This window comes from Trichoderma camerunense (assembly GCF_050948025.1).
Source record: "Trichoderma camerunense strain CBS 138272 chromosome Unknown V8C40scaffold_43, whole genome shotgun sequence".
NCBI lineage: Eukaryota > Fungi > Ascomycota > Sordariomycetes > Hypocreales > Hypocreaceae > Trichoderma > Trichoderma camerunense.
Genome location: NW_028145327.1, coordinates 172 through 27992, shown reverse-complemented (window position 1 = coordinate 27992; position 27821 = coordinate 172). Strand labels below are relative to the sequence as shown.

The following is a 27821-nucleotide window of genomic DNA, read 5'->3' as shown; positions in this document are numbered from 1 at the left end:
TTCCCAGATGGCATAGCAGCATAAGATGCGTACCATAGTTCAACCAAAAGCTCTAGCTGTGGGGTGAAGAGCATTCGCCGGGAGCGCCGGCAGCCACGTCAGCCACGACACATCTGGAGGAGTTGCAAAGCCAGAATCTCTCCTTGGCTATAATTAGGCTCTAGTTGGATGAGTAAAACCGGGCGTATTCAAGCTCAGTACTGACCGTGATGAATGACCTAATTCGGCCCAGTGTTGTAACAAGGTGGAAAATTGACCCAGTTTCCCACATAAGTTCCATCGCCGAGGAGGGGATGGAGGCAGAGCAACACAATATCCTCGTACTGGCTCGTGAAGCTCTCGTTTTCATTCCTAGGCTGTCCTCTTCATGGGGGACCCAGTACAATCATGTCCACAGAGACACCAGCTATGGTCTCAGGCAACCGAAATACATCCACGTCAGAAGCAACGCTACTATCGAGATCTGGAACCTTGGCAAGGACTGGAACCTTGGCAAGGACCGAAACTACCGCCTTTCAAAATGATACTACGCGGCGGCTGCAGCTCAAGTCGGTGCTGTTCCAGCAGAAGTTGGACTGGTATACAGCTAAGATGGCCATCAAAACGTCGATACCACCAGCTGTGCTTGTGTGTGCTATTCAATCGGATAGTTGGACCAATCACTTCAAGACCAATGCTTATTTAGCTCCCATTATATCTGCTTGTGTTCTGCCAGCTCTCCCCCGGGCGATGTTAATTAGACACAATATTCGACTCACATTCGCAATTGTTCTGGCCTATTGTTGGGCACTGCTCGCTGGCTGGAGTGGTGTTCAAGCCAGACAACATACTACAAACAATGTTGACGAACTAAATGCATACAATTCCTCAGCGGAAGCGGTTGTCGCCATTTTTCTCATATTCTTCATTTGGTCTTCGTGCACATTGAAGTCTGCATTCCCTGACTGGGGTCTCCAATGTACCATCGCCGGCATCCTTGCTGTCGCGACACTGCCAGGCATAGCTCGAGCCCCTAATACGAAGCAAGTCATTGATCAGACTAACATTATTTTGGAGGCTTTTCTAGTCGGACAAGCTGTTGGCCTTGTCAATGCCCTGTTATTGTTCCCACAAAGCTGCAGAGACGTCTTCAAAAAGGATATGGGAGCCTGTCTTGATGGGTTAGCAGGCGTCACGCGGACCCAGAGGAAATGTATGCAGTCCATTTTATTAAGGACGATCACTGGCACAGGAGAAATGGACAGCAACCCATGTGCCAGTCAACTTGAGGCCGCAGTGCAACATTTTGTCAGCGAGGTCTCCAAGACTCGCCAAAACAGCGAGTATGCAGCACGAGAGATATCTTGGGGTGTTTTTGATCATTCACAGCTTGAGGATATCTCTTCACTGTTGGTAGACCTCATACCACCGGCCTCTGGCCTAAGCTCAGTCGCAGACATGCTGCAACTATCCACTGCTGCTGGATACAATCTCTCCAACGACGCTTGTGCGATAAACCGTCATTCTGAGACAGACAACGATTCGTCATATGATGATGACTGGCAACATCTCGAAACAGCAATGCATCAGCATTCACAAAAAATGACTGAGGCAATCCTTGAAGGGATTGAGCACGCCAAAATACGGCTAGAACTGATAAAGGGACGCTCTCTGTTTAGCAGGTCTCGTGTGAGAAAGGTCGACGTGGAGCACCGCGCTGTTGCCGTGAATCCGGGCGAGGCGGGATTCCTTGAGTCATATCGCGACGTCTTCGAGAAGGGCCGTGTTCTGGACGAGGAGAATGAGGCTATAAGTAACAAAAAGCTGCTTGAGTGTTACATTCAACATCGACCACAGGTTGGAAATCTTAGTGAATATACTTCAGAAATGCACTCCAACACTTTGCGGTACTTTCTATTTCTTCACGTAAGTAATGTATTATTTGTCTCCTTCTTACGTTACTGGTAGCTAAGCATCACAGTCTCAAACTCTCCTCTCGTCTTTGGGAAATGAACTCCTTAATCTCCTCACATTCCTCGACGAGTGCTATTCGCGCCCTAAGCGGCTACTCATCCCACCGTTCTTTCACCCTAATTATTGGGTTAAAAAATTTGTTTCTTTGGGAGGCATCCAACAAGAGAGTACTTCTCAGGACGCAGAAAAACAGACAAACGTCGAACTTGGTCCCGGATTTTACAGTCCAAAAAACCCCGACCACCTCCCACCTAGTAACCTGATGGAGACTATTGGGGATTATATACGCAAGATCCCTTCTGTTTTTCGTAGTGATCATGCAGCGTTCGGGCTTCGTGTCGTCTGTGCCATAATGACTATAGCTATTATTGCGTTTCTCCACGATTCACAAAATTTCTATTTCAGACACCGGTTTCTCTGGTCGTTATTTGCCATATTGCTCTCCATGGCTCGCACTGCTGGATCATCAACATTTCTTTTACTGGGTCGAGTACTTGGTACTCTGGCTTCAATGATAACGAGCTATATCATCTGGTACGTGGTTGACGAAAAGACTCCTGGTATATTAGTCTTCCTCTGGTTGTGGTTCATAGTGCTTGGCTATCTGTGTAAGTTGTCTGGCTTTCATGTATCCCTCTATTGACGGTAAGCTCGATTTCGTTACTGACTTGTGTATTTTAGTCGTCAAATTTCCTAGTCTCTTCAGCATATGGTTTGTTGCTCTCATTGCTTCAATCGTAATGATAGCAAATGAACTTCAAGTCCGAAAGTTAGGAGAAGCAGCCGTCTTGGCATCTGGACAGGCCGTGTATGCACCGTATATAATATTCCCTTACCGGCTTGCTTTCGTCACCCTTGGTGTTGTAACAGGATACTTCTGGACAATTTTCCCCTACCCTCTCTCCGAACATTCAGAACTCCGCGAAAATATGGCTAAAACCATGTATGGGCTAGCCTGTTATTATATGTGCATCCAACAAACGGTTCTTGCACATCTTCACGGTAATTTCGGTGACATTAAAGATAAAACAAGCCCTGGCTTTCACCTCCAGGCCGCTCGCCGTCGCATCTTTCACAAGTATCAAGCCCTGAACACAAGCACCAAAACAGGTTATCAGTTCCTCGATTGGGAATTTGGTCTTGGTGGCCGCTTTCCGAAGCAAACATACGGAGAGATGATCTCTATCCTTGAGCGTCTAGGAAGCTACATGACTCTTATAAGCTATGTGTCCCGGGACATGAAGGCCTCAAAGGCGACCTCCTCTTGGTGGGCCAACGACCCAACTGGTACAGCTCAAGCTCATTTAATTCCTAAAGGCATCACAACGAGAATGATCATATTGCATTCTGCACTGAGTCGGGCGCACCCACTGCCACCGAAACTGACAGAGATAGAAATACCGCACATGGGTGAATTCTTAACTAGGGATGTACCTGCAGATGCGGGATTCGCGGCCGCGGCATTAATTCACAGTGTCACTTGGTACTTGATTCGCGATGTCAATCGTTTGACTCAGTAAGTGGCAAGCTCTGTCTTGATATATATATTCTTATTTTCCATAAGAAGCTCCTCCTTCTTGTGTAATGAAACCTGGTGCTAATAGGCCCTTGCGCGAGCAGACTGGCGAGAGAACTCGTTGGAGAACTCAGCTTTTCGTTTAGCATTATTCATGACAGGCATACTGAAAACGGCCTGTAGTGGCAGAGCATGGTTATCAATGCATACCATTTTCTATTCAATTTATCAAGTATCTGAACCCCAAGTAACAGATAAGAAGAAACGTGGTGTTCATCAATGAAAGCGTACTTTACATATCATAGAAAGAGGGCCCGAATGGAACATTATAACAGAACAATAACAATCGTACCTAGCCTTCCTCACTCTAATAGATGAGAGAATTTCCAGCAATTTCATCACATACTGATCCTTTCAATCGGCTCTTTGCACACCACACCAATCCCATGGTCGGGTAGCTGCCTCAAATATTGGCGGCATATTACCCCAATACTCAACCTCTGGCGGCGGGTTGCTATGCGGCCACCAGTCTGTTGTCGCAAAAAGCTCCCTGCGAACAGCTGCCTTAACAACCTTGCCCGAAATATTGCGTGGAATCTCCTCTACGTCTTTCAGTATTCGGAGAATAGCGGGAAGCATATACATGGGCAAGCTCTGCATGAGGTCCGATCGGATGCGAGCCAGGCTAATCTCAGACGCCGGTACACTACTTGTCACATCAAGGCGAATAGCAGCTGCGCATAGTTCTTTTGCTTCGTGATCTGGAATCGCAATGACACATGCTTCTGAGATGTAAGGTAGATCTAGCAAGCTTTGTTCCACTTTCTGTAATGGAATGCGAAAGAAACGAAAAAAAGCAACTAGGAACTAATTAGCTGATTCATTCGTGCTGAGTCGATGTGATTACCTCCAAGCCGCCCCTGCAAATCAAAACTTACAATCATGGTTTTTTCGACCTGTAAAATAATATTGGCCATCTCTTAACTCAGCAAGATCGCCGGTTTTATAGTATCCCTCTTCATCAAACGCAGCGCGAGTTAAGTCATCCTCGCCAACGTAGCTGTACGGAACCGCAATGTGAGCGTTGGCGTTGTAAAATAAATTTTAGGAGCAATACTTACCCAATGAGCATGAATGGGCTCTTCACAAGAATCTCGCCCGTGTTAATCTCTGAAAGTTTCACCTTGATATTGGGGATTGGAGATCCAATGAGAGACTATTGCCATTGTGATTAGTTCTGAACGCGCAACTAGCTGCAGGCGTGAAAATGCAAATAGAACATACGATAGTTGTTACGGGATTTCTCGTGGCGATGGTAAGACCACCCAATTCCGTTGCACTGTAGCCAATATACATGTGCAAGCCAGTCAAATCAGTCCAAAACTTCAAGGTTGAGTGATCAATCATCCCTGCGGAGCACTTTAGCCCATCAAGTGCCTTGAACCAGCTGGCATATTCGTCGCGTTTCTCATTGGGAACTTGCCCGTCACCGTTTATTAGCAGCTCCCTCATGTTTCTTAATAACGTTGGTGTGAAGGCGGCCTGTGTAATGCGATGGGTTTTGAACGCGTTTAGAACTTCCTTCGCACTGCCTTTTTCTCCAAGTGTATAAAGCTCCTTTCCGGATAGCATGGGCATGATTAGGGTTCGCGCTCCGCCGATCCAATGCCCTGGACGATAGTTGATGCAAGCTTCTCCTGGATTCGCAAGGCTTACGTTGGTGAAGCAGTTTCTCGGAAGAATAGCACCTTTAGGCAGACCAGTGGTGCCAGACGTGAAGAGAACCATGCCTGGGCCACCTGGTGCAAGTTGAAGATCTTCATCAATATCGACATTGGAGGCCAGGACGGGTTCAGCATCATGAGAGATAGGTAGTGTGAAGGCGGCTCCGCCTTTGCTATTGACGAATGCAGCTATCTTCGCAGCCCTTTCTATACAATCATTGCTGCCAACTAGGATGCAAGTGGCCTTTGTGATTGACAAGAAATGAGATGCTTCTTCTGGAAGGATACCGGAGCCTTTTTCGTTATGAGGTTAGATAGAAGTCTCGAAATGTATGCCATTTTGTCCGGCGATCAAGCGACTTACCGAACGGAATACAAGCGCCACCAAGGGCCCGGATGGCGAAGAAGGCGACAAGGAATTCATAACCGCTGCGTGTAAGAACAGGAATGTATGGAGTTTCCTGACGTAGTATACCATCTTCATCAATCACGGATGATGGTAACTGCATGCGGAGCTCGTTGCGGGTGCGAATAACATCACCGAATAGCTGTGAATAGCTTCTCTCATAGCCACAAATGTCGTGAATGACTATAGCTGAGTCGGGTCTGTTTTTGCTTGCATGCAGTAACTTCACCAGGACAGGGTCATGTGGAAATCTATGGACTTCGCTGATTGTCATTGTGCTTGTTTTACTCTCTTTCTTTTCTCTTCTATTTTTTTAAAGGAAAAAATGTTGAAAGTTAAAGAGAGAGAGAGAGATGAGGCGGGTGGGGAGGAGGATCGCGATACTCTTCACGCTCAGCTCGTCGCAGCAGCCAGGCGAGTAGATCGAATACTAATATTCTGAATATTACCATAATACTCTTACTCATAATGCTCACCGCCTCAGCTAGGCCTTTATCATTGGCGTCACTATGTGTAATGTCTCAGTTCTAGGAGCAATGTCTCAGTTTCGGAAGCATTGTCTCAGTTATAGATACAGGTACGATCTCGTAGTACGAAACTGTTTCAGTACAGTAATAATAGGACCATGATTCATACTTGCGTGATGCTCGATATCCCTGTCTCTAATAACAGGGAATTCTTCGGACCTATAATGAGAGTTTCCAATGTGTTTGTGCATCTAGTGACGCGAGGTGCGTGATGGTGCGACGCATCGACAATATCCAGCCACTTGATATATTTTCCTATCCCGGCAGGTTGTGCTACATCCAATTACCGCTATACCGCCCTTTTCCTCCTTCCTTTTTCCTTCTCCTTTTTGTGTATTTGAGTTATATCATATAAAATCCAGCTTGTCCACGCAGATAAAACCAATCAGATCTATATTCATTCAGTACAAGATTATTGATCCCTTTGCCTAGACATTGTGGTCAGCTGTCTTAGAACCGTCTCTCTCTATGGTCTCTTGGACCCTTGAATATTCATCAATATCTTCAGCTACCCCTTATACTACAAACAACAACGAACTCTACTGGGCTTATCTCCTTGAGGAAGTACCGTCCGTTGTAGTTCACCATGTCCCCCGAAACGATCGCACCGTCGACGACAGGGCAAGTTGCCCTTATTCCAGAGCTTGTTCCATCAGATGCTCTGCGAGTATTCCTACTTCAACATCCAGGCGTGCAATTTCTTCGCCTCCAATGGCAGGATCATTCAGGCCTCTTGAGGGCCCGCATTGTGCCCATTGAGCATGGACTGACTATTGCCGCCGGAGAGAGAGTCTTTCATGTACCGCCTATTGCGTTCCACTGCATCGTGGATAACAACTTGCTTCCCGAGCTCGACCCAACAGGCAACGACTGGCTTGTGCCTGATTGGAGCTCACTGAAGACGCGACCGACGTTGGATCCTCTATATGCCAATGTGATGTGCAAAGTTGTCGAATATGCCCCAGCGCGGCCCGGGCCTAACTGGGACCTTTGCCCTCGCCGTGCTCTAGAGACAGTGGCTAAAAAAGCTGAAGAAATGTTTGGGGTGTATTTTCTTGTTGGATTTGAAGTGGAATTTGAGGTCATGAAGGCCTCTGCAGAGGGAATCCTGATTCCCTATAGTTCTGGATTTGGACGATTCTCTGTCTGCGGCCTCCGCGATCCATGTTATGAGCATTTTGAAGAGGCGATTCGGGTGCTGTTGGCGGCAGGCGTCAAGATTGATGCCTTCCAGACAGAGGGGCGGCGTGGACAGTACGAATTGACTCTCGGATGCCTCCCTCCGCTTGCTGCTGTCGACCAACTGATACTCGTTCACGATACACTCAAGCGCGTCTTCAGCCGCCATGGCTTAATGGTAACTATGTCGCCTCGACCAGTAGAGTCACGTCGGCAGTCGACAGGGCAGCACACTCACATCTCTATCAACCCGCCCCATATGCAGAATCACTTCCTCGCCGGCATGCTACAGCGCCTTCCACAACTGTGCGCTTTCTGCCTACCTTACGAGATTTCTTATGAGCGTGTTCAGCCATATCTTGCTGGTCATTTGGTTGGCTGGGGCACTGAGAACCGTGTAGTGCCGATTCGAAAGATCAAGGCTGGGCATTGGGAAGTCCGTTGCATCGACGCAACGGCCAACATGTACTTGGCCCTGGCAGCAATCTTGAGTGCCGGATTGCTCGGTTGCACCAACAAGGAGCCTCTGTTATGGCCAGATACAGGCATCATGACAGACCCGTGGCCACGGGACGCAAAGTCTCTGCCCAAGAACATAGGAGATGCGCTTGATCGTCTGGAAGAAAATCACAAAGATCTTGAGACTATGATGGAGAGTGGTGTCATTCAGCACTATCTACGCGTAAAGAGAACAGAGGCGGCAAAACTGCGCGAGACAGACGTGGAGGAAACGCGCCAACTGATGAATGAGTTATTTTAGATAATGTTAGTCGGAAGTGCTTGAGTGAGCCTAAAGCTAGAAATGTATTGATGATATATCATATATCTGTATCTTTGCCGGGTGGCAGAAGAGGCGTCCGAGCTGCATTCCAATAACCAGCCAGGAAACCTGGACAATGGCCACCCATCTTGAACCAAGCTGACGTCGAAGTCTAGAAAGAAATATTGCCATACGAAATTTTAAGCAATATGTTCGAAGTAGAGAGTAATATCATGTATATGTTTTCCAAATGGCCCTGCCTTCAGCAATCCAATATACTGGACGTCTAGAGCGTGAACTTCAGCCACCTAGATATATATACCTCCTTTCACAGGGCTGATAGAGCTTGCTAGATCAAAAACAATGTCTCATTGAGTCACAGCGTTTAAGCGAAATAACGTTGCATGAACCGATTCCCTTGGTCGAACTATCACCTGCTATATGAGTCGAACCCTACCTCATCTGGCATTGTAAATCTCCTATTAAGGTAAATCGACTTGATTTGTAAGTTTTTATTAGGCAATTACCAAGCTTTCTAACCATGACTTTAGTCAACCAGAGTGAAGTGTAATTTCCAAGTTTGCGGTGTCGAATGTGACGAAATGCCAGCGCTAAATGAAGCTTAAACAAAATTTGACCGGCAATTTGTGTTTATTTCTCTAGCACACCGCTGTTTCAAAGTATGAAGACTTCATTCTATCATTGTTGTTGTGCTAAATGGATGTCTCGCAATGTTGTGTCTGTGGCGTTGGGAAATCCCTTGGCATGGCATCTACATACTTGACATCCAAACCAAAGCACGCTTCTGTGCATTCACGCTCTACAATAGACTAGTATTATTAATCAAGAAGAATTTGACATCTCTACATCTTTCGAAGGATATAAGTCATGCCGCCTAATAGGCCAAATAGGATGGTCTCGATCGAACGAGATGACTGACTAAGCGGCTTTGACTGAGGTGCCCTTATGAACGCCATTAGCGGGCACGAGACTTGTTTAGTTTGATGTGTCTTGTAACAAACCATTGCCCTTTCTAGGCAACCGGACAATTCCTATCCCGGATGCAAGTAAGTCATATTGGCTGCCCCGCCCTACGAGTTCCCAAAGCCTGGCAACGCATGATATAAGTCAGTTTCTTTGTAAAATGATTGATTGGATAAGCAAGCTGTACCAATAATTTCCCTGGAATTGACAAAGTTCAAGGCAACTATTTCCGAGCTGTGGGGATCTTCGCGATATTGTTGGCCTAACTGGGCTGGATTGACCATGAAGGGATAAGCCACATCCCTAGTATGGGGTACATATACCGGTTTGGGTAATTATTTCTTTCGACTCCTGTATAATCTAGACTTATAATACCACTGATGAAATATAAGACTCGATAATGGGCTTAGTTATTATAAGTAGTCGCTTTGAGACTGGCTCTTCTACAACCACCAAAAAGGTTGCGAAGACATCTGCGAGCTATTTTGCATGCCTACGCATGGGAATCTTGTTGACAAGTTAATTACTTAATTCTCTGTATACTGTATACGAGGATAAGTGTAACTTCCTGAGACATGGCGTGGACCGAAGCTTCTATCCCTGATCTCACCGGCAAAGTCATACTAGTGACAGGCGGAAAGTGAGTTGTATACCCATCTTCCAATCACGAACACCCAACTGACGAAAACGAATCAGCTCTGGTCTTGGGCTTGAAACAGTCAAACAACTGGCATTGCATGGGGCCAAGGTATATGTAGGGGCAAGATCTGAATCTCGAGCGAAACAAGCAATTAATGGGATTCTTTCTCAACACCCATCCATACCCAAAGAGCGGATGCAATGGCTTCCATTGGATCTGGAAAATCTGCAGAATGTCATTGAAGCGGCAAAAATACTTTCTACCACAGAAAGTAGACTTGATGTTTTGGGTAAAGTAGCATTCATTATACCAATTAACGATAGCATGCTAATATGTTTATTGAAGTCAATAATGCAGGCATTGGACCGGAAACTTTTATAACCACAAAGGAAGGATTGGAACAGACAATGGGGGTGAAGTGAGTACACTGCTTGAAGCTAGCGCTTTCCCTTTTCCCTTTTTCTACTTTTTCCATTATACTGATATATCTGTCTAGTCATGTCGGGCATTTTGTTCTCACAAAAAGCCTTCTACCGTTGCTCAAGGCTACAGCAAAAGTGCCAGGCTCTGACGTCCGGATCGTTACGGTATGTCCTCTTGACAAAAGAATCTTCGAAGATGGTTTGACTAAGTGACATTTTAGGTGAGCTCTGTAGCTGAGAAGTTTGCGCCTAAAAGCAATAACTTCACAAGTATAAAGGACCTTAAGGATCCTGGAGCAGCGAACCCGAATGACTACGCCTCTCGCAAAGCGACTTTTAAACGCTACGGCGCCAGCAAACTGGCTAATATCCTCTTTACAAAGGAACTACAAAATAAACTCACTCAAGAAGATGCCAACATCACAGCTATAACACTGGACCCAGGGCCAGTTTCAACTGAAAGCGGCATGGGAATCTTCCCTGGTGTATTGAAGCCAGTCTTGAAGTTGGTCATGAAAAGTGTCGCAAAGGGCGCTTTAACGCAACTCTTCTGTGCAACTGCGGTAGAAGTTGCGAAAAACCCTGATCGCTACAAAGGCCAGTTTTTGAATGGCCCCGACAAGATTGATCAACCATCGGATAAGGCTCGCAACAGAGAGTTGGCTCGATCGCTTTGGCGAATTACAGAGGAGGCATTAGCAGAGGCGGGAATCCCAACTTTACCCTAAACTTAATATCTAATTCTTTTCTTTCATATTTCGTATAGACTAATGGGTGTATCTGATCCATTAGAGTTTAATCTCAAGTACTGGGTGTTCTATCTCAACTCAATGCAGTCCTGGGTGAATAGAATTTATAGATTAACTGATATACTAACAAAGCGACAGCAGCACGCGCATTTGCCGAACGAAGCCACTCTCCTGTCTCAGCAATCCAATTGATAAGATCACATTCTACAAGCTCATGAGATGATACTCCTTCATGTTACCCTAAGAAGGAAGACGATGAGATTATGCAGAAGCAGACGGTTACGTTTGAGCAGCTGGGGGGATGATAGCGCCCAGTCCAGGCACCGACACCAGAGCCTCAAGCCTCTCTCGCTTCCTAAGCAGGCCCAAGTTCATGGGATCTACCCCCTGCAAGTCTCCCATGGCCGGTTTGGCAGGGTCGAAGACGATGGGATCATCAATGGCTGTCTTATACAACCAACGGTTCTTGAGTTCCTGGACCTTGTAGCCGAAACCGCTATGGGCTGCAATCTTGAAAACGGCCTGAAACTTGGAATCGCTCTTGCGCTCAACAAGCATAGCGACGCGAAACTTTGGTGTGATAGAAAGCTTCTGGCTCTTGTTGTATACGAGATTCCACCACACCGTATTCGCTCGGCCATTGCTAAAGTGTCGCCCGGCTCTGCCCCGTTCAAAGTACTTTTGTTCGTGGGTAGACTCGCTTTCATGGCCGAAAGTGATGTTTGCTGCACTAATACCATTTACCTGGGGATTGATCTGTAGCTCTTGGCTGTTCTTGTTACGCTCATTTGCCGTCGACTGACGGAGCTCGGCCATGTATTCAAACGGGCCGTAGGCGAGCACGGACGGGGACGAAGCTGGTTCGCCACCGACTTGATGCGATCCCGTATATTCAGAAAAGGTATAGCTAGTGGTTGCACTTGTGAACATGCTACCCTCGTTCAAGGCTTCGAGTTGGTAATCGACAATAATCAGCGAGGCGGGGGTGTTGGACACTGAGTCCAGCGTTCCATGGATACAAGCACTAAGCAACGCCTGGACTTTGTAGGGGCTGGTAGTGCCCCGATCAGTGATTACACTGCGCTGAACTTCATCGAGGGGGTCGTTTCTCTCTCGGATGATGCCTTCGTCCAATGAAACTTCAAAAAGATCTCGCGTTAGACCTTTGGCCAGGTCATCCTGAGAAGTCATTTCGTCCTTGTTGCTAGACAACAACCTACTGGGTAGTACACACGTTGATTGTCAGTTACATGTATCTACCACTTTGGGTTTGGCTCGAAGCTAACTCACTGGCGTTGAAGATCAGGTACGAACAGCCGGGCACAGCCGTTCTTTGTTGTAACGGATCGCAGGTGTGGATAGTAGAGATTAGACACAACCCGGCCCGCAAACAGGATGTAGCAACACTTGGGTTCCTCTACTTTGCGAGAGAAGATTTCACATCCCAGCCTCTCAAGAGGTCGAGCGGGGTTAGAAATATACAAATACTCTTCCGGTGTGTGACAACGCTATACTGTTTTGGCGTGTAACTTGCAGGCCATTGCCATTCGGCCATGTCACTCAGTATTATGAGACGGCCTATGTCTCCAAACCTCCTCACTCACCGTCATCTGCCCGACCATGGAGAGGCGAAGGACCCTGTGGCCCAATATCCGGGATGACTTGGCTAAAGGCACAATCTGTACTGTCTCGGACTTGGACGAGGCTTTAATGGCTTTAGCGCGAAACCCGCCACCAACTTCGTGGTTCGACAGCCTCGAAGAGATGTGGAATAAACCAGACAGTACTGAGCTCTTAGACTATCTTCTTGGCTGGGGTACGGTATCGTTCCGATTCTATGTCATCCGTCAGGCCATAATGAGATTTTCGGAGAGGAAGAGGGAGCATCACATGATTCAATCAGGAGCAGCTCAACTGCTAAGAATTGAAGAACTCGAGGGGAATGACCAACCCTTCGAACTCGCTCCAGAAATTCTTGCAGAACGAATCCTACAAAAGGACCCCCAGGTGCTTAGTGAGTTGGATGGTAGGAACAACGGAGAGGGCAACAGTCTGCTTCACTATGCTATCGAATATGGCGTTGAGAATGTTGTTGACGTTATTCTCAAAATCTTCACGGACAATAAAATCGAAGAACTGGAAAGGCTCCTAGTCGGATCTAGCGGAATTCGAGAATCGCCCTTCATGATACTGGTCAAGAAAAATAAGAGCCTGGGACTAGTCCAAAAAATTCTCCAGGCTCTGCCGGCCCTCAAAATAGATAACTCAATCCTCGGGAAGGCTATTGATCTTAAAAGAGATGAATTCCTGCTTCTCCTCACCACAATTCGACCTGATTGCGTTACCATCGAGCTACTGAACTACTGCATTTCGTTCCATCTGACAGACGTTTTCGACGAAATTTTGAAGACCAGAAATGATCTCCTTTATGGCAATGGGCTACTTCAATTTGCTATGCGAAGAGGAGACGCAGTTATTATTGAGATGCTGCTGAAAGCTTGCCCAGACCTTTCAATCGAGTACGAGGATGGAATGTCGCCCCTGCAGTGCTTACAGCAGAGAGATGTGGAGGCCGTGCTAGATGAAAGCTCGAGGCAGCATATTCGATCCATAATAGTTTCATACATAGTTCGAAAAGCGAAAGGTCAACTGTTAACAGATGGGGCTGGACGAATCTCGCCTACTGAGCAGATCAGAAGGCTATTGAGTGAACCAAAAGGTATGTAGCACATGAAGATATATATCTTCGCTTTCTTAAACTATTTCTTTTTATTTCCTTCTAATATATGAATTTCTTTGCTAACCCACTCCTCATAGACAAACGTGAGTTACCACGATTATTATGGAGTGACCAACCACTAAATTAAAAACAGGAAGGGAGATCAGCCTCGATCTCGGCGGGTTCCGCCACTCGAGCAAATTCATTGAACCGTTCTTGGAAATGATCAAGAGCCTTTCTACCACTCCCAACCCCAAGGCAACCTCTTTGCTTACCGTCGAATTTGAGACTACTCTACGTTATGTTGATATTCCCGTATCGCCCATCCCTCAAATTGACGTCAACCAGCAATCCATACCGGAACGCCTCGAAGCTAAGCTTGTGCTGAATTGGCTTCGTGAGTCCAAGGGGGTTGCTGGTATCTACGAGCTTCGTGTCCGCGATTTTCTTTACCTGCCTCACAGCGAGGAAGTCATTTTCCAGAGCTTAGACGGGTTTGATATCGAGGTTTTAGACTGGATGAGACCAGATATGTCCGCAAGACCTCTTGTGACATCTTGTTCTCGGCTAAAGAAGCTCACTTTGTATGTAAGCACCTGGGCAAGTCTAAGCTACTGGGTCTCTGGGGATGGTTATGTGCATCTGAATGAGTTTCATGAGGTCAGAGAGCCCTGCTGTTATCGTTTGGTGTTTCCAATGGAGTCTAAGCTAACCTTGTATCTTTCACAGCTGAGGATTGTTGATATATTCATCTTGACCGTTAGTAACCACCCTTAATATTCTGCAGTTGAACTTTTGAACTGAACGTGCCAAAGGACCTCATTGGCCCCTTATACAGCTCAGCATACAAACAAGATGGCTACACATGCGAGAAGAAGTCTCGCGCCAAATTTGAAGAGAGTAACTCGCCGAGAAAGGTTCAATTTATCATAAAGTTCTATCTAAAATCCTGGTATTCCTTGACTTCTCGACAACGAGAAACTCCAAAAGTCAAGAAGAGGCAAGTCTTTTCTACAAGAATGCCATTACCAACGCGATAAAAAGCTAAACAGAAAGCAGTACTGCAGTGGAAGCAACCCGACTAGGGCCTTATATTGAGGCTTATACATTGCTCCAAGAAGAGTTTCAGGATCCAGACTTTCGGGCAGAAACCCACTCAGAGCATGCGATATCCCCCATTATCAATGTCGCCGTTATAGATACTGGAGTGGATCCAGACTCTATACAATGCTTTGAGACTTGCGGTGCTTCTTTTGTGTCATCAGCATCTGGCGAGAGCCCATGGTGGTTCTCAGATCATCCCCACGGCACGCAAATGGCGAAGGTCATTACGGAATTGAATCCATCTTGTCGGTTACTTGTGGCCAAGGTTGGTGATTCGGTTATGGATATGACTGTAGATCGCGTGATTCAAGTATATTATACTCTGGTTCTAACCATACTTGGAAATCTTCTCATGTGCTAACGTTCATTTCTTTAGGCTCTAGAATGGGCAATCAAATCTGGAGCCGATATCATCTCCATCAGTATCGCATTCTTCAAATGTGACGATAGGCTTCAGCTGGCCGTCCAAGAGGCAATTAGGGCAAATATCGTTGTAATAGCTGCTGCGGCGGGAGAAGGCTACAGACAGGAAAAGGCATATCCTGCCAATTTCTCTCATGTTCTAAGCATTGCAGCAACAGATTACTGGGGAAAAGAGACACCTGAAAGCCTTAAAGAGCATGCTGACTTCATGTTCCCAGGAGAAAACATTATTGCAAAGACATTCTCTTTCGGTTCGAGAAGCTCCACAGATGAGGTTTCAGGCACATCAGTGGCGACTGCTATAGCGTCAGGCGTTGCGTCTTTGATTCTAGCAGCCCACAGATTATCACTGAGCAAGCTTCACAGCCAAGTAGCACGGGAACATCATGAGAGCCTGAAACTACAAATTGTCAAGGATGTCTTCACCAAAATGGTTGACAATAACTCCGCGAAGTTTGTCAAGCCTTGGCTGTTTTTCGGAGACTCAGGAGACCAGACGATCTGGGGGGAAGCCAGGTCAACTATGGATTGGCTATCGAAGAAAAGATTTTTGAAATGAATAACATTGGGAGAATAGGTAGGTAGAAATATTCGCAGTCTTAAGATGCTTATAGAATGATCTGCCATGCCTCTTCAAATCATTGTCTATTAAATTTTTTTAACATAAGTCTGTCTATTCGTATACACCAGTTTGGAAGAGCGCGGATCACATTCTAATGGCAGCAGAACTTGAAGCCTTTTTGTTTAAGTAGACAATTCGACATTAAAAATTGAAGAACGAGACAAATAGAAACGTTAGAAGAAGCAGCAAAAACACATTCGTTGTTGCTCATAACAACCTCTCATGAGCTTTGGGGGCAAAATAGTCACCTACAAATACATTGATGACTGCTGTGAAAAGTCCCTCGTGTTGCAGCATTGTCTAAAGAGCGACCGGTCCGAATCTTCACAATGCGATAGCTAATGGAAAATATCTTGTCACCAGGGCACCTCACCTAGGACGACTTGGAAGAACCTGCTCTAGTCAAGTTAAGGCTGGCTGTGTCAGCGGCCGAAGATAGTCGCTTTATGATAACAAGGAGGTCAATCGCTCTCAACATTTCAACTGCAATAAAAAGCTTCTCATGATTTATAGTTGTAACCGTGGTAAATATTCCCTCTTGTATTATTGAAGTACATAAATTTCGTGACAAGATCTGCTCAAGGGAAAGGGCATGGCGACGCTGTTTAAACCTCAGCTTCGCACCAGTCTAGACTCATCCTGAGGGGCTTATTGGGACGATATTGATGGTGGCCGAATTTCCTTTGTTTTGGGTTCAAATGGCTTCAGCGATTGTTCTATGAATTCTCCTCCCGTTCCTTTTTTTTTCATCGGATGTTTCAACCTCGATTTTTCCAAGCTCCTAGTAGATACCAAGTCCAATTTTTGATAGTGCTTCACTGAGTGAAATGGCGTCTTCGCCCCCGTGTTTCAACATTCTGAAATGACGCCTTTGGATCCTTTGGATCAACTGCGACTTCAGATCGAACAGAGTAGGCCGGTCGCAGAGAGACATTCAGTCCATGAGACCCCGACGTGTCTAAAGTCGAGCTTACATCTGCTTCTTTTGCCGCTTCCACTAGACTCTGTCTCATATCGGCGTTTACATATGTAGGAAGCAGTCCCCATTGAGAAAGCTGCTCCAGAAGTCGAGTCCCCCCCCTTTCGACTGCAACCATAGCCGCTTCATACGGATGATGTCTTGCGTCTAACAGCAGCCGAACAGTTTCCACCCGGCCTTGACTGGCGGCATATACCACAAGTGTTTCATTGTTGATGGATGCTTCTGGCCAAGCCCCGGCCTGTAATAGGATTTGCACTCCCTCATTGTTGCCCGTCTTTACGGCCAGGGCGAGTGCAGTCTGTCCATCCGAATCCTTACACTCAAGATCTCCCCCATTCTTGACCAAGAACTTGAGAATGTTGTTCCAACCTTCTCGCGCCGCGATCATTAGCGCTGACTCCCCAGCAGCATCTGGATTGTCAACATCTGACCCGTAACTTGCAAGAAGGTATACTGCTGCATAAAATCCTGCCTTCGTTGCCTCCAGAAGATAGTTGTAATGGGCATCTTCTCCCTGCGATAATAGATATTTCATTATGTGGAGCTTGCCGCCAGTCAGAGCTGCCCGGAACGCTCTGCTTCTGAAAACATTCGCAGATTCAGGGGTATAGAATGGAAGAAGCATCATGACTGTAATTTCATCACCGTAGATTGCCGCGTACTCAAGTGGACTTTTGTCCAGTTTATCTGCCCCCAAGATGACTGGAGTGTCTAAATGAACCCACTCCAGAACAGGAGGATTGAAATTAACTAAACAACGTAGAGTCTCAGGGTTTCTGCTCATCGTGGCGTAGTGCCACACTGTTCTTCCATCTAGATCCTGTTGGCTTTGGGATCTTTGTGTTAGAAGAATCTCAACGCAGTCGACAAAGCCCTTCAGGGCTGCTAGGTGAAGCGGTGTTCGACCCCATTCGTCTTGTTCATCCACAACTGTTTCTTCAACTAGTGGTGGACTAATAGCCCAATCGAGCCCAAAGTATGAGACAAGATGAAGCCAAGAGGACTTGACAAGTTTATCAGCTGGCGCTTTCTTTTCCATCTGGGACATGAATGTAACGTGGCATAGGCTCGCTATCCTCGGTTTATTACTCAACAGCATTGAGCACAATCGCCTAAGGTGCTTGTGTTCCCCTTGATCTTTTTGGACTGCGTTGCGTAAATGGCATCCCCAGTAAGTAGCCGCATAGTCTAGAAATGGATTGCTGCGAAGCTGGTCACTGAGAGAGCCGTGGGTCGTTGCTTCGTCAATATTGCTGTCAATTAGATACTGCATACAATGGATCGCGACCATCTTTTCATAGTCCATAGCGGCATCTGCTTGTTTTTCGAGGAATTCCTTGACGGAAATGTGTGTAAACGCGACCGTTTCCCTGGCCCGTACTAGAGTCCTGCATGCGTGTACAATCAAGGGGACATTGATGGGTGCCGCGCCTTGGGCCAAGGAGTGGTGGATTTCGAGAAGTTCCGCAGTTTTGAGAGGTCGTTGAGAATAAAATAGCCATGTGAGGGTTCTCTTTGCCAAGTCTCTCATACAAGGCATCTGGTTTTGGATTCGATACAGGCTGTCCTGGTAAGCAGAGTATGGACTTCGGTGAAGTTCAGCCTTCTGCACTCTGACCTCTAGCTTGGTATGTTTTTGAAGAAATGCATCAACCTGTAAGGCGATGGGCAAAAACCTAACGTATGGACCATATTAGAACTATGCACTTTCCTAACGGTAACGAATGGGCAAGGGAAATAGCATACAGATGATGCCGCTCACTAGAAGCTACAAGAGCAGAAACAACCTCATCCAATAATCCATCGTCGTCCGCAAAAAGTGGTGCATGCAGTAACTTCATTCTGGCATAATGCTTGATGTCTCCTTCGGATGGCAAGATTTCAATCTTCGGGCCGGCTGCCAAGGCATCGAAAGTTTGGTGAGGTTGTGAAAAGACAAGTAGCCGGGCTGGCGAGGCTTTTATCGACGTAAGTAGATGCAGCAAGTCGGGCATGTAGGCCGGCTCGCATTCATCCATGGCGTCGAAAATGAAATATACCTTTGAAAACCGGTTTGAAACAGTTAGGAGGATTGAAACGAGACTGGCGAAAGGAATGTGCTCCGATTTTGCAGCTAGGCTTTCGAGGGCAGCCAATTCATCAACTGGCGACAGGGATTGCGAGTATAGCTGCCGAAGCAGCGCTAATACGATGTTTCGCATCGGAATGGACTTTCGATAGCTAAAATAGAAGTAGGCGAATCCAATGTTTGAGGATCTGTTAGCCTGTTGCCATTTTTGAACCTCGTCGATTGCCAAAGACCTAGATATCGCATCAAATTAGTAACGGGGCGAATCTTGGACTTGAAGCGCAGATATACTCACGTCAGAATCGTCTTTCCCGAACCAGGTTCTCCTAGGTAAAAGAGGGTGTTAGCAACACGTTCTCCAATGAGCCATCTCCGGAAATGTGATCCGTTAATGAACGAGAGCCCGGCGCCTGCTAGTCGGGACTCGCGCGCCGACTCATGAGCGGCCATGTAATCAGCACAATCTCGCCATAAAGCTCCGCCTAGGTCTACTGTATGTTTTGGAGAGGATTCTCCCGACTCAAGCGATGTAGAGCTTTCAATACTAAGTCACGTTAGCACCGAGATCTCACGAAGAAAGCCACTAAAGAATTACTTGTCCCTCAACCTCGACAGACAGTCTTGAAGATGCTGGATCTGTTGAAGACCTTGGGCAGGCGTGAATGGGAGCCTGGGAGATTTAGGCACATCGGAGGAATATTGCCCCAGCAGCTCGGATTCTAACGAGAGAATGCAGTCTTCTACATCGTTAAAACAGATTAATAGATTTTTGGAGACAATAACGGCATATGTCTCAGACGAGGCTGTCAATTCGAGTGACCGCAGGACATTCCGGAGTTGAGAAAGTTCATAGATCAAGCGCTCAGCCAGCAACTGGCTCGTATAGTTCCATTCTCCGTAGAGCGATCCTGAGATCTGAACCATCAACCCTAACAAGCTACAGGTGGCGGAATCAATCAAGGAAGGATCCATGGTGTGAATAGAACGTGGGGTTGACCCATGTACAAGGTTCTTTCGGCGCTTTTACTTGGCCAACTGAGGGTACTGCCTGGACTTTAAGTAGTATTTGACGGATCCAAGTCAACGACGGGTGCTCCTATCATATCGAAGTTGATAGAAGGTGCGGAAAGGTCTCGAGTCCGCCCGTTTGTTGTTTATTACACTGGCCAGGCAGCAAAAGCTGCCTAAGTATCTACATAATATCTCCGTAAATAGTATTTACAGCTACGTGGTGACAAAGAAAACACGCTGGAGCCTAGCAGCGTTGTACGATGTGTTGCAACAAAGCCTACAAACGACCCATATTACGTACCAGTCCTTTTTTTCAGTTGAACAAAGGACCTAGTCTGTTTGCATTCGGTGAAACGTCTAAAATCGTTGATGGAAGAGTGTACGATTATTGCGTAGTGGAGGCTGCAATGCCACCTCTATTCTCTATGGAATCAATAGAACATTAACCTCCACTCATCTGGTTGGTATAAAGATCGTGATTAGACAAAAACAAGATAACTTCCTCCAAATTGGCATCAATCAGAGAGATGGTCTTTCACACGCTGTCTCATCAGTATTACGCGGATATGGTATACAAGAAAGCGAAGCTGACATGGTTGCACCCTGCATATATTTATATATCATCAATCCTTGAATTACGTCTCAAGTTTGGCAGAAGAGTATCACAAGGTTAGCATCCATGCTACTAATCTTTTCATCATCTTGCAGTCTACCTTTCGAACAACGTACCTAAACTCCTTCATACATTTAGGGGAAACATTCCTCTCTTCATATTACGAAGCCAGACTAGCCCCGGCTTGGTCACTACTCCCAACTACCTATCAGTTGACCACGAAGCCGGTCAAAAAGTCTCATTCAACAAGGAAGAAGATGTCTAGCCACATAGCCACACCCGGTGCACATCGCAGACGAGGTCAGCCGGCGCATCATAACAGTTGCTGTTGTAGGAGCCATCCCCATTGTTCAGCCATAGCGGGCCGCCGCAGCCTTGTAGTGTATAGCTGTACCCATTGCCCTGGAGCGGGTGGGGGGTAATGTTACATGGGCTCTCGCCAACATAGCTGATGAAGGTCCAGGCGCAGGGATCGGTACCATCAACCCACATCACTAACAGGCAGCAGGAGATGTCAGTGCTTTTTTCTCTTGAAAGAGGGGAATGTAGAAATGTATGTATATAGAAGATAATGTATTCGACAACGCACCGTTCCAATGGTTGGCGGCAGTCCCGATTGCAATAGCAGCCTTGGTACCTTTAGAAAAGACCAAGGCTAGCATGATACGAGGAAGGCTCTGGATAAAAAGCATTATAGGAGGTAGAACTCTTTACTGAATCGCTATATGAGACCGTATTTACTTAATTATTTGAGGGATAGGCTTAACAATGTCATCATGAATGCATCTTCGGGGTTGGAGATAGTCTTTATAATTTTTCCAAGTCAATGGAGACTTTGTGCATATGTTGAGCCACTCAACATTAGACAACTGTAGATTAGCCTTGCTTGATACAAGCACATATCGGTTTTCTCCGGCACTATTGAATTAATGTTAAATTAAGCTTGATTGAGTGGGGAGCATCTGTGTACTCTAGCAGAGCTCTGAGTGGATTCTTTGATAGAGCTGAGGAGAGATTATATTCAATGCGGGGTCACCAGTGTCACAAGGATGAATCCTTTGTGAATTGAATATGGATGAATGCTATATCAACAAATAGAATCGCTGTCCAGAGTCGGCCCTAGCCTTCTTTAAACTGGCCTACAGCCCTCCCTTCATAATGCACCTTCCCCTTGCGTTCTGTATATATTTATTTCACTTACTCAGTCATTTTATCAGCGCATTAGAGCTGACTTACTAAGTTTCTCCGTCAAAAAGTTCGTTGCCCGAAAACTATTGAGATATATACATGTAGCTACACGTATTGTAACTCCCGTTGGCTAGCTCGATAGACTGCATGAGCTCTTCATGCTTCTGGCTCAATTCGGCATTTTAGCTTTTATATTGACTGCAGAGGTTCTTTTGTTTTCATTTCCATGTTCTAGACTTTGACAGTAATATTTCATGCAGTAGGACAGTGCACTACGACAGCGGGTCAGGCTCTCTTAAGCTTCTGTTGCTGTTTTAATCGATTACTCTCGATTTTAAGCTGTACGTTTATGTAAATGTTAGCATTTTCTGTCACTAACATTATGTTTCGGCGGTCTAGATGATTTGTAGTCTTTTAGACCAGTACTCAGACACTTAAGTCAAAGAAACGTCGTCAAGAGCAGTGGACGCCACAGTTTGAGGACAAACAAAGACACGCAATATCTTTAGGTGACCCTATGCATACAAGGAAGAGGAGGAAGAAATGATCTCATTCGACGTGGAAAGGCCAGTTACGCCACCCACTAACAGCCGATTGCCCAGGTTCATACAGGGCCACATCTGAAAGGCAGCGCTTGCGCACCGGCAGCCATCATAGCCTATTAACCAGCATCACTTTCAACATCTAAGCGTGGCATGTAGTAATTAGTGGCATGTATAGAAGTGGAGACTATCTCAACTTAGAGACGTTCATGAGTACAATGCTAATATCCCGCGGTCGAACTGGATCGACCGTACCCCAGATAGAACACGGGGGCCTCACCACATCCAGTATCTTCGGTTGGCACACTGGAGATCCTGCTGTCCATTTTTAATTGTGAGTAAATATCCATGACAGGTGCTTGAACGTAGAAGTTGGTTAACTACTAAAACTAGAATCGTGAGACTCTAAATTTGGAGTCTTAGGCTGCAAGAAAGAGGAAGAGATTAAACGCCAGAAGAGCTAGACGGGACCCCCAAAGTTCCACATACACATCAAGATAAATAAATTACAAAATATTCTTTAAATATTTCACTAGTTATTCTCTCGTGCAGATGAGACATCAAAATATTGTATAAGCATTGCAAAGGTATGTTATTGCAAAGTGCTCTATACGTGGTGGCGCAGATGGAAGACGATCATCGGCTTGCGGACGAACATCGCACACATGCCTCAGTTTCTTAGTCAGAATCGAAGAGAGTAAAAGCCATTTCCCCACAACTCCGGAAGTGATTGCCGAGCAGCAATTTGGATCGCAGGCTGAGAATATTTGAGCAAATATGTGAGATTATTATTAGACTTCTGATAAGTGGCTCACGGTTCTCACTTTGCTAATTGGTTCAACTGGAGGTGGCTGCCCGCTGTAATGCGATTCCAAGTGCTGGCAGGACTGTAGAGGAGGCCAGTCCGGAAGTACGGCAACGGACATATGTTTAGTACGGCATTGCGCAATGAGATTTGTACGCAATCATGCAGTTTTTTATCCTCTCATCTTTCGTTAACAAACACCTCGATCAACGACCTAAAGGTAACCGGAAGACGGTTCCTTCATATAACACACGTTCCGCATTACACATGTGAGCCATGAGCGACTAGAAAGAACACATAGCGAGGCCGTCATCCAGAAATCACCTTCACCATGGACATGGGCGGTGACAGTCCGTCGTCCTCTGCGCCGCTCACTCCCGCTGGCGTAGACTTTTCCAACGAGACACAGGCATTTGACTTTTTGCAAGAGATTCTCGATGACTCAGTCTTGGGCCCAATTGGCAACCAGTATGCACGATATTTCTGGTATGGAGTCGTGGTAGTCATTGGCCTAGCAAGTATCTGCAACGTTGTGCAGAGATGCGTATTGCGGATGAGGTGGGTTTTACAATTACCAGATATTCCCTGCTCAAATGGAGGTGTCTGGCGTTAACAGCACAAATCAGACTCAGAGCAAGTGCGAGAAACCGCTCAAGAACTGCAAAGCCCGCGAATCCTTTCACACAATCCATTGCTACCACAGCAGCCCTCCTTCGAGAACCGAGCTATCTCCAGATCACGCCTCTAGCAGCATCGAATTGGTTAAAAGTGCCTCCGCTGGGCCATGTTTACCTCATTACCGCGTATTTAGCTTTTATCTTGGCTCTGGTGTTTATCAACAACAATATCCCTGGTGCGCAGCACTTCCAGGCTCTCGGTATACGTGCTGGATGGCTCGGGGCGGCCCAAGTGCCGCTGCTAGTACTAACATCGAGCAAGACAAGCCTCATTGGCTTCCTCGTCAACTCGTCTGTGGAACGACTCAACGTCTACCATAGATGGGTCTCACGTGGCTTGCTACTGCTGGCAACTTTGCACTTTGGACTGCAGAGCCATGCCTGGAACATCTATGGCTTGATGGTCCTCGAATGGAAAACTGACGAGTGCACGCCTACAGGCATCTCTGCGTACGCTCTCTTGCTCTGGATGAATCTGACCTCACTGGCACCGTTGCGCTTCTTCAAGTATAAAATATTTGTTGTGCAGCATTTGCTCACGTATTTTGGCTTTACAGTTGCGCTTGTCTATCACCTGTATGGAACGTCATCGCCCTATTCGACAAATTACATCTACACTAGCATTGCCTTGTATCTGGTCGGTCAGTTGGTTCGCTTTGTGAGGATGGTTATTGTCAACATTCGGCCGAGTAGAGCGACCTTGACACCGCTTGAGGGCAGCGCAACCAAAATTCGGCTCTCTAACCCGGGAATCAAGTCATGGCAAGCAGGGTCGTATGTACGGCTGTTCATCCCCCGATTCAACATTGTGCAGGGACATCCAGCGACGATATTGTCAACTCCATCGTCACACGGCGGTGATATGGTGTTTATCCTGCGATCATGCGGCAACTTCACCAAACGTCTTCTCAAAGCTGCCCAAACTGAGAGGCATCAATCTATGCATCTGACGCTTATTGACGGACCGTATCCTAGCCCGCACGCAGATTTTGCCTGCTTCGATACGCTCGTCCTGATTGCCGGGTCGACTGGAGTGACCTTTACCCTCTCTGTTCTTCAGGATATTGCACAGCGTGCCAAAACGCACAAGATTCTTCCGCTTCGAACCCTCCATTTCACCTGGGTAATTAAACAACAGAGTTGGATATCCTGGGCCTCCGAAGAGCTGCGTACGGCATTGAGCATGCTCCAAGAGGCAGGTGTTGAAACGCTCTGTAATATTCATATCACAGGTGAAGAGGGCATTGCTGGCGACGAGGAGTCTACTAGAAGAGGTCAATCAGAAGAGCAAGAAAAAGAACAAGGCGTTGAAGTTGATGGACAGCCTGTTCTTGAAGACGAGAAGGCTGAAGTCTCGAAGTCGCAGAACCGGGCATCAGATGCAGACATCTCGTTCGCCGAGTTGCATGTGGGACGGCCTACGTTCCGAACCATGCTTGAAAGGCGAGTAAACCAGGCGCAAGGCGAGACGGCCGTTGCGGTATGTGGCCCATTGGGGCTATCAGTAGCCGTGAGGTCAGCCGTGGTGAGGATAAGTGATGATTTGGCTGTGGATAAAGGGGGCGGATTGGATGGGCTATACTTGCATGTCGAGAATTTTGACTAGTTGTTGAGGATTCATATTAACCTCTTTCGTGTGGTAAAAGCCGTGTATAATAATTGGATAACTTCGCCTAAAAACCTTCATTATTTCGTACATCTTCTCCCTATGAAGTCTAAATTATCACGACTATAACAACAATGGTAATAATGCCGACTCTTGCACACTGCTTTGATGGTTAATATATAAGCGGATCTAGAGACCATACTGTGACCCATTTAGAAGTGGATGTGAAGAAATTATTAAGTATAAAGAATCAGATACATTGTATAGAAAGTAGATGCAAAAGGAGCCGAGATACACCTGAGCCCACAGAGACAAAGTTCTTTCATGAGTGTGATTGTTTTCGAGGACCATGAGCATCAGGATTCAACGAATCGGCTTATCGTACCAAGAACTTGAGTAGCATTACATGTAAGCAAATATAAGTCAACACCTCAATTCACTCCCAAGGTGTGGTGATCATCGTAGCATTCCAATTTAAACCATATAAATCTATTAGACCTTAGCGGCTGCTGTGCCTCTTTGTCTCTTATCTTTGAGATCAAAAGCTCCATCATTATGTTCACGATTGGATACGGATACTCTCCTGCGCCGTATCGACGTATACTCCGTGACTATAATAAAATCGCCTTCAGGCGTCCTCGTTCTAGATCGCGACTCACGCCTCTCAGATACTTCCTCGATTTCGATCTGAATTCCCGCTCTCTTGTTGCCAACACCTCTCACAGGAGATCTTTCTCGTACGTCGTATTCAACAGATGGAATTATCGCTTCACTTCCATCGATGAAAACCCTCGGGATGTTTTTTTTAGCAGCGGCAGAAGAGACCTTTGCGCCCTTTTTCCGAGCAGTGGCCGCTGATGTAGCATTGGGACTTGCATCGGAATCATTATCTGTGTTGCCGGTCTTATCAATCAGTGCCCTCATCTTCGGTATCGAGAAGGGAAACATTAGCTCTAATGCCGTGGCTCCATTGGGTGTTAGTTTGTATTCTCCCTCTTGTTGATGTAGAGCGTAAGCGGGCATCTTGAGCCATTGCTCCGCCAACTTGACAGCACTGCATGCTTCTTTTCTGGATACTAGAAACCATTCTTTATGATATCCTACGCAATGCGGGCATTCATAAATCTTAATCCTTTTGTGGTCCAGTATTGCATGAGCAATTCTTTCGGCCTGGTGAGCTCCAATGAATTTTCCGCCTTCAGTCTCATGAATAGGCCTCGTCTTAACGTGATAGCAGTTCCCAGGCTGTTTGAGTCTCTGGTATGCAGACCTTCCAGTATATCCAATTTTGAATAAACCGGATATTTCGGTATGCTCAAGGATGTAAACAATGCCACCAGACATAGCGTTAGGACGAAGAGGCTTCCGTATTGTGTTGTATATTTTCTTAGTGTCATATCCCATCCCTTTCACTGGGTAATGAGCAACCCCAAGCATATCCAGCTTTTCTGATTGTGCTTCGGCTTCGTCAGAACAACTGTTATCTGTTTCGGCCTGGATGGGTTGGCCAGGAGTATCAAGTTTCAGGTTCTTCATTTTCTCTGTAACGTAGGAGTCAAAGACTGGCCCATCATCTCCTGAATCATCTTCTCCTGACTCATCTTCTTCGGAATTATCTTCTTCGGAATCATCTTCTCCTGAGTCATCGTCTCCTGGTTCATCGTCTTCTGAATCATCGTCTCCTGAATCTTCATCTCCTGAATCTTCATCTCCTGAATCTTCATCTCCTGATTCTTCATCTCCTGAATCTTCATCAACAAGGATTGATGAAATCTCGTCACTGGAATCAGATAGAGGCTCCAAAAGATCAGCTTGTGGTGTAGCGCTTCTCGATGGAGTCATCGGCAATGGATTTGAAACAACTGCCTTCCTATGCCCCTTCCATTTGTTAAAGGCCTTGAGGGCATCTTCAAGATGACGACCTGTGCAGTGCGTAAGAGCAATAAACCTCTTCATTTTAGCATAGAGGCTAGTGGCATCGATATGTTTTGTCCTAGCCGAAAGCTCAGACAAGAGATTATCGAATTCCTCTTGCTCCTCGGCTCTGCGAGGCCGATTTCCGCAGCGAATCGTAGTCTCTTTCTTAAATCCTCGGCATACATCGAAATGGATTTTATTTGGATTTCGAAATGGCTTATTGCCTTCCAGTATGGAGGCAAATTCCTCGAAAACCCGTGGGTCGATTGTGGTTGTCATGTTGAAGCAGTATTGATCTTTGGTCACCGCTATACTAGTATTTGTCCCCAACTGCAGAAATCATCAGGGGAGCCTTGACTATTAATACTTTAAAATAAGAGGCCAGGGGTTATATTGGTTAAGCAAGGGCTTGTATATATATTAGTTATTAATAAAGTTATAATTACCTAGCCTATAGGTCCTATAGGTAACCTAAACTAAAGAATAAAATATTAGTATAAAGTTTATAATTTAAAAAAAAAAAGTAAATTATTTATAAGTTATTTATAATAATTATAAATAATTTATAAATAATTAAAGTAAATAATAAAATAAAATAAATATTTATTAAATATATAAAATTTAAATTTTATAATAATTATTTATAATAATTTAAAAATTATATAATTATATTTTAAATATTAA

The 27821-nt window shown here is 45.8% G+C and overlaps 10 protein-coding genes across 10 annotated transcripts; 5 read left to right on the top strand and 5 right to left on the bottom strand.

Moving 5' to 3' along the window:
* Window positions 1–387: 387 nt before the first annotated feature.
* V8C40DRAFT_278938 (aromatic acid exporter family protein) lies at window positions 388–3473 on the top strand (the record flags this gene model as incomplete). The annotated part of the gene is made up of 3 exons (XM_083221138.1): window positions 388–1905; window positions 1961–2561; window positions 2635–3473. The coding sequence occupies 3 exons, from the start codon at window positions 388–390 to the stop codon at window positions 3471–3473; spliced, it is 2958 nt and encodes a 985-aa protein (XP_083066843.1).
* Window positions 3474–3883: 410 nt separating this feature from the next.
* Window positions 3884–5702, bottom strand: V8C40DRAFT_278937 (ANL family adenylate-forming protein; the record flags this gene model as incomplete). The annotated part of the gene is made up of 5 exons (XM_083221137.1): window positions 3884–4329; window positions 4408–4529; window positions 4591–4685; window positions 4754–5487; window positions 5558–5702. The coding sequence occupies 5 exons, from the start codon at window positions 5700–5702 to the stop codon at window positions 3884–3886; spliced, it is 1542 nt and encodes a 513-aa protein (XP_083066842.1).
* A 1010-nt stretch (window positions 5703–6712) lies between these two features.
* Window positions 6713–8065, top strand: V8C40DRAFT_285762 (glutamine synthetase/guanido kinase; the record flags this gene model as incomplete). The annotated part of the gene is made up of 1 exon (XM_083222448.1): window positions 6713–8065. The coding sequence occupies one exon, from the start codon at window positions 6713–6715 to the stop codon at window positions 8063–8065; it is 1353 nt and encodes a 450-aa protein (XP_083066841.1).
* A 1127-nt stretch (window positions 8066–9192) lies between these two features.
* Window positions 9193–10841, top strand: V8C40DRAFT_166206 (uncharacterized protein; the record flags this gene model as incomplete). The annotated part of the gene is made up of 5 exons (XM_083211547.1): window positions 9193–9689; window positions 9746–9978; window positions 10035–10107; window positions 10186–10276; window positions 10333–10841. The coding sequence occupies exons 1-5, from the start codon at window positions 9625–9627 to the stop codon at window positions 10837–10839; spliced, it is 969 nt and encodes a 322-aa protein (XP_083066840.1). The 5' UTR covers window positions 9193–9624.
* A 163-nt stretch (window positions 10842–11004) lies between these two features.
* Window positions 11005–12301, bottom strand: V8C40DRAFT_166205 (uncharacterized protein). The gene is made up of 2 exons (XM_083211546.1): window positions 12151–12301; window positions 11005–12079 (listed from the first exon to the last, which is right to left on the bottom strand). Exon 2 carries the CDS (start codon window positions 12049–12051, stop codon window positions 11140–11142), a length of 912 nt encoding a protein of 303 aa, XP_083066839.1. The 5' UTR covers window positions 12052–12079; window positions 12151–12301; the 3' UTR covers window positions 11005–11139.
* V8C40DRAFT_166202 (peptidase S8/S53 domain-containing protein) lies at window positions 12167–15900 on the top strand. Its single transcript, XM_083211545.1, has 7 exons — window positions 12167–13579; window positions 13678–13683; window positions 13734–14239; window positions 14309–14338; window positions 14395–14579; window positions 14639–14993; window positions 15060–15900. The coding sequence occupies exons 1-7, from the start codon at window positions 12481–12483 to the stop codon at window positions 15663–15665; spliced, it is 2787 nt and encodes a 928-aa protein (XP_083066838.1). The 5' UTR covers window positions 12167–12480; the 3' UTR covers window positions 15666–15900.
* A 643-nt stretch (window positions 15901–16543) lies between these two features.
* Window positions 16544–19750, bottom strand: V8C40DRAFT_285758 (ankyrin repeat domain-containing protein; the record flags this gene model as incomplete). The annotated part of the gene is made up of 6 exons (XM_083222447.1): window positions 16544–16597; window positions 16754–18323; window positions 18365–18409; window positions 18457–19011; window positions 19074–19322; window positions 19374–19750. 6 exons carry the CDS (start codon window positions 19748–19750, stop codon window positions 16544–16546), a joined length of 2850 nt encoding a protein of 949 aa, XP_083066837.1.
* A 752-nt stretch (window positions 19751–20502) lies between these two features.
* On the bottom strand, window positions 20503–21274 carry V8C40DRAFT_259800 (uncharacterized protein). The gene is made up of 2 exons (XM_083219047.1): window positions 20992–21274; window positions 20503–20896 (listed from the first exon to the last, which is right to left on the bottom strand). Exons 1-2 carry the CDS (start codon window positions 21092–21094, stop codon window positions 20664–20666), a joined length of 336 nt encoding a protein of 111 aa, XP_083066836.1. The 5' UTR covers window positions 21095–21274; the 3' UTR covers window positions 20503–20663.
* Window positions 21275–23268: 1994 nt separating this feature from the next.
* On the top strand, window positions 23269–25220 carry V8C40DRAFT_285757 (ferric reductase family protein; the record flags this gene model as incomplete). The annotated part of the gene is made up of 2 exons (XM_083222446.1): window positions 23269–23495; window positions 23564–25220. The coding sequence occupies 2 exons, from the start codon at window positions 23269–23271 to the stop codon at window positions 25218–25220; spliced, it is 1884 nt and encodes a 627-aa protein (XP_083066835.1).
* A 492-nt stretch (window positions 25221–25712) lies between these two features.
* On the bottom strand, window positions 25713–27176 carry V8C40DRAFT_278929 (GIY-YIG nuclease family protein; the record flags this gene model as incomplete). Its single annotated transcript, XM_083221136.1, has 1 exon — window positions 25713–27176. The coding sequence occupies one exon, from the start codon at window positions 27174–27176 to the stop codon at window positions 25713–25715; it is 1464 nt and encodes a 487-aa protein (XP_083066834.1).
* Window positions 27177–27821: the final 645 nt, after the last annotated feature.